The sequence below is a fragment of the Hipposideros armiger genome, unplaced genomic scaffold (assembly GCF_001890085.2).
Source record: "Hipposideros armiger isolate ML-2016 unplaced genomic scaffold, ASM189008v1 scaffold_14, whole genome shotgun sequence".
Lineage (NCBI taxonomy): Eukaryota > Metazoa > Chordata > Mammalia > Chiroptera > Hipposideridae > Hipposideros > Hipposideros armiger.
In genome coordinates, this window is record NW_017731364.1 from 4,996,964 (window position 1) to 5,001,180 (window position 4,217).

General features: G+C 44.2%; 1 protein-coding gene across 1 annotated transcript in view; it reads left to right on the top strand.

Moving 5' to 3' along the window:
- Positions 1-4,217, top strand: part of RTP4 (receptor transporter protein 4) — a 61,220-nt gene that overhangs the window by 18,189 nt on the left and 38,814 nt on the right. Inside the window, exon 2 of the mRNA XM_019667903.1 lies at positions 2,137-2,251. Within this exon, the coding sequence (XP_019523448.1) occupies positions 2,137-2,251 (115 nt within the window). The remainder of the gene's footprint in view (positions 1-2,136; positions 2,252-4,217) is intronic.

Here is a 4,217-nt window from a genome sequence, read left to right on the forward strand (position 1 = left end):
TAAGTACTGAGCTTATTTCCAGGCAAACAGAGATCTGACCTGAGAAGGCTCAGCAAAAAACTCCTGTTAACAAAATCAGTCACCCCCTGACATGGAAAAGTTTTTCTAAGTGTCAATCATTAATTATCATCCAGGGCCAAAAACTATGGTTTTTAAGAAATGCAAAATGCATCCAATGGCCTTTCTTGACCTACTTTTCATGTTCTCTGCCCCCATCTCTCTTTCACATGTTCAGCCCCAGTGAATTCAAGGCACTTTCAGCTGGTGTATGATGACTGAATGTCCTCAGGCCAAGAAAGCAGAGCGGGGAAAAGCCTCTGGAGGTTTGGAAGGACAGATTTGTCAGACGTCACAGCCAGAAGCAGGTTTAGAGCAGCGGGAGTGAGGACAGTAGCTATTCGACCCCTGCTGCCTCAGTGGAGGCTAAAAGGCACCACTTTCTACTTGGGATGTCAAGGAGGTGAACACTCAGGGGGGATGCCTTACCCTCCGGATTAAACTAAAAGCCTGGGGATGTGGAATGAGAAATTTCTGAGCTTCATAGTGGGAAGTAGTGGGTGGTTAGGGAAGGGAGGGGCAGGGCAATGAGAGTAAACTGGGCAAAACAAGGTAGTCTGGCTCCTGAGAACTTCTGAACAATCTTAGAGTTGCTGCAGGTGAGCAGAGCAGTGTTCGAGTGTGACCTGAGCACCTCTAGGGGCAGGGGAGCAGGGAGCGCTCCTGCCAGCCATTGAATCTCTGCTTCAGAGAGGTGGGTTGGCCATTTCTCTGGAGACCCTGGGAAGCTGAGAAAGAGGGTCCCAGGTGGCTTAGTGGCTCAGATACCCTAGATTGGGCCTCCTGGTCCTAATTCATCTCATTAACAGGTAAGGAAACCAATCCTCGGAGGCAGAAATGGGTTGCCTGTTAAAGTAGTATATAATTTTCAAAAAGGTAAAATAATGTCTCATACAGATGTTAAATGAATAGGTTTCGAAGGTTTTACTGGGCTCATTAAGTAATGAGAAAAGCAGTGAGATTTAAAACAGGCCCAAAGAGCATTTGAGAAGCTAGGTATAGATAGGCAATTTAATGGCTCGCTGGGTTATAAGCTATTCAAAAACTGGTTTATGTTTAACAGGATCATAAACTGTAGACTTTGAAGCTATTAATTTTTCTGGGAAGAAATTATTTGCATCTCTTCTGAACAAAATTTTCCAAATGAACCTCTGCCTAATGGTGAAGCAAGAACAGTCCAGTAAATGCAAAGTCAAGTCTGGCTCTGAAAGAATACCCAGTGATCTCTTTCACCTATTTCCAAGCTTCAGATAATTTTTTTGTCCAAGGTCATGCTGGTAGTTTCTAGCAGATGTAGGATAGTAATTTAAGTCTCATTATGCCCAATCCAATATTTTTGTGCTTGCAACCCAGTCCAGAAAGACTAAGATGTACAAGGGCTGAATTGTCAACTGGAGAAAGGGCTGCTTAGGGAAGTGGTGTGTTCCTTCCACCCTATCTGCCCAGCCCACCTGCCCCCTTAGGGTGCTGCTTATACAAACACTGAGCTGTGAGGAAGCCCATACTGGGTCCCTGTCTCCACATTCCCCAAACCTAAGGTGAGGTCTCAATACCCTCTCACTTCCCTCCAGCAGGATTCCTTAATCACCCCCACCCACTCAGTCCTTATAACTATAACTGAGTCTCCCAGGGCTACTTTTCTGCATATTCTCTGTTGGAACCTTCACTAGATGCGTTCAAGTGAGGCTAAATGACACCTTGGCAGAGATGTTAACTAAAGGGATTTAAGTAATGAATGTGCTCAGTTGGCATAGGTACCCGTTAAAGTCCTCCCAGTTCTTAAATTCAAGGATTCTATAGTAGTTTATATCCCAAAATGGGAGTGAGAACTTGTATACACGCATACCTCAGGGATGTTGTAGGCTCTGTTCCAAATCACCACAGTAAAGCAAGTACCGCAGTAAAGCGAATCTAATCCTTTTGCTGGTGGAGGGTCTTGCCTTCAATTTGTAAAAAAATGCAACACATGAGAAGCTCATTACACCAGAGCCCAAGTATGTCTGTAATGTCTGTATAGAACCTAGGGAGCCTCAGGTAGGCTTGCAAAGCTGTCATTGATTTTTTTTTTTTTGTCTTTAGGAACACTCTAATTTCTTGGTTTCTCATCAGAGTGAATACTAATGTCCTTCCTTCTGGGAGGGCTCTGAAGATAAGCGAGTTACTGTTTGCCACGAGATTCGGGAGCCTGAGGCAAGTAAGTGACACTGAGCTGCTTGCTCACTAACTATGACGAGGCATCTGCACAAACACCCATCCTTTTGTTCTTGCCAGATCTTTGTGGGCGGCAGAGTTTGGAATAATTTTATTACCAGAGTCCATCAGACTTACCAGCATCTCTCTAAGATTGCCTTTTTTGTAATCATTTTGTTTGTCTGAAATGGCACTGGAGTAGATAAGGAATGAGGGTAGTGCAGGGGTAGCACTTAACCATTCAGAAGATAACATGATGAGAATGAATCATCTACCCCTATGCCTTGATTCTGAGGCTGGCTTTTGCATTTCTTTTATCCTCTAAATAAAAAGAAGAAAAAAATTCTAAGAAGGATAAGTTCCTTATGGCTAGTGAAACTATTATAATATAATATTTAGACCACAAGTCTGGGATGGAAATGGGAACCTTCCAGTAGCGCTGTGCCTAAATTNTCCTGCAAACAAGAAATGCAAGCCCATATCAGGAATATGTGCTGATTCTAGTCAAGATGAATCGCTACCCCTTCCAGGATGGGAAGGGTATAATGTATATTCCACCCATGACTGAGATTGTAGTGCAGCCAAGGTCTGTTTTCAGCTTTCACCACCAAAACCATTGGGAACCAAGGCTGGCCCTTTCCTTCCTCTGTTGGCTGGTCATAAGTGATGAGCGCCTCACCCTCCACCCCACCACCTAGTCATCAGGGGTGAGCCGAGGGAGGGGCACTAATGCACCAGTGGTGGTCGACATGGGGGCTGGGCCACAAGTTCAGCCAGCTCACTTGTATTCTCTAGTCTTGACTTGTGCTCAGTTTGGCTACACACTTCCATATTCTGATGAATTGTGCTGGGCCTACTCCGCCTTATGGCTTAATGAGCCTTTCAGAACCTAGGTCACGGTGGGTATCTCTGGCACCATCATCTTTTGATATCTCACGATCAAGAGTTTTACCTCTACTTACCACCAAGTAGCTTGTAGGGGTGGCTTTTTAAATAACATATAATTCTCTAATGCAGATGACATAGACTTGCTTCAGAACACAAGTGTTACTAATCATATTTACCCTACTGGCGATTGCCATAAACACCACATGGCACCATTTCCTACTATAGATAACTCTAATATTGAAGGATCTGCTGGATCACGTGGCCCATGTGGCAGGGCTGCTGGCATAGCAGTGTGGACCTGATGCAGAGCCCTCTCCTCTTCTGGGTCCCACTCAAAGTTGGCAGCTTCCTCTATGATTTAGTAAATGGATCAGTGTAGTGTGGACTACCAGGTACTGTGCTTCCTTTTAGTGATGGGAGGGTCAAGATGCAGTAACCAGACCGGTACTTTGGAAGTGTTGTTCTGTCACCCTCCAAGTTACTGTACCCCAAAAACCTTTATGGATGAAGCAGGGGATCTTTGTAGGGATTATTTTCCACCCTCTGGAATACATGTGTCTTACCAAGGTCTCTGATGCACTTGCCACTTCTTACTCATCTGGTCCGATTAACAATGATGTCATTGATTGAGTGGACCAATGTGATGTTCGCAGAATGTCCAGATGATTCAGACTCTGCCCATTATGCTATAATGTAGGATAAGAGAGCTAACATGGCCCTGGGATGGAAGTATAAATTCATGCTGCTATCCTCTCTATATGGATATAAAGTACTTCTGGTTATCTCTGAGAAGGATGAAAAGGAATACATTCATCAGATCAATGTCCATATACCATGTAGCTGAAGCAATGTTAATTTTCTGTAGTTAAAATATCACTTCTGGCACAGCAGTTGTTTTGGGACCTCTACTTTTTTGAGTTTGAGATAGTCCAATGTCATCCTCCAGGATTTGATTGGTTTCTGTAGGGGTCAGACTGGTGAATTAAATGAGGATATGCTGGAGATCAACACCTCTGTATCTCTTAGGTTTTAAGGGTGGCTCTAATCTCTGCCATTGCCATGTTAGGGGGCTGGTCCCCGGA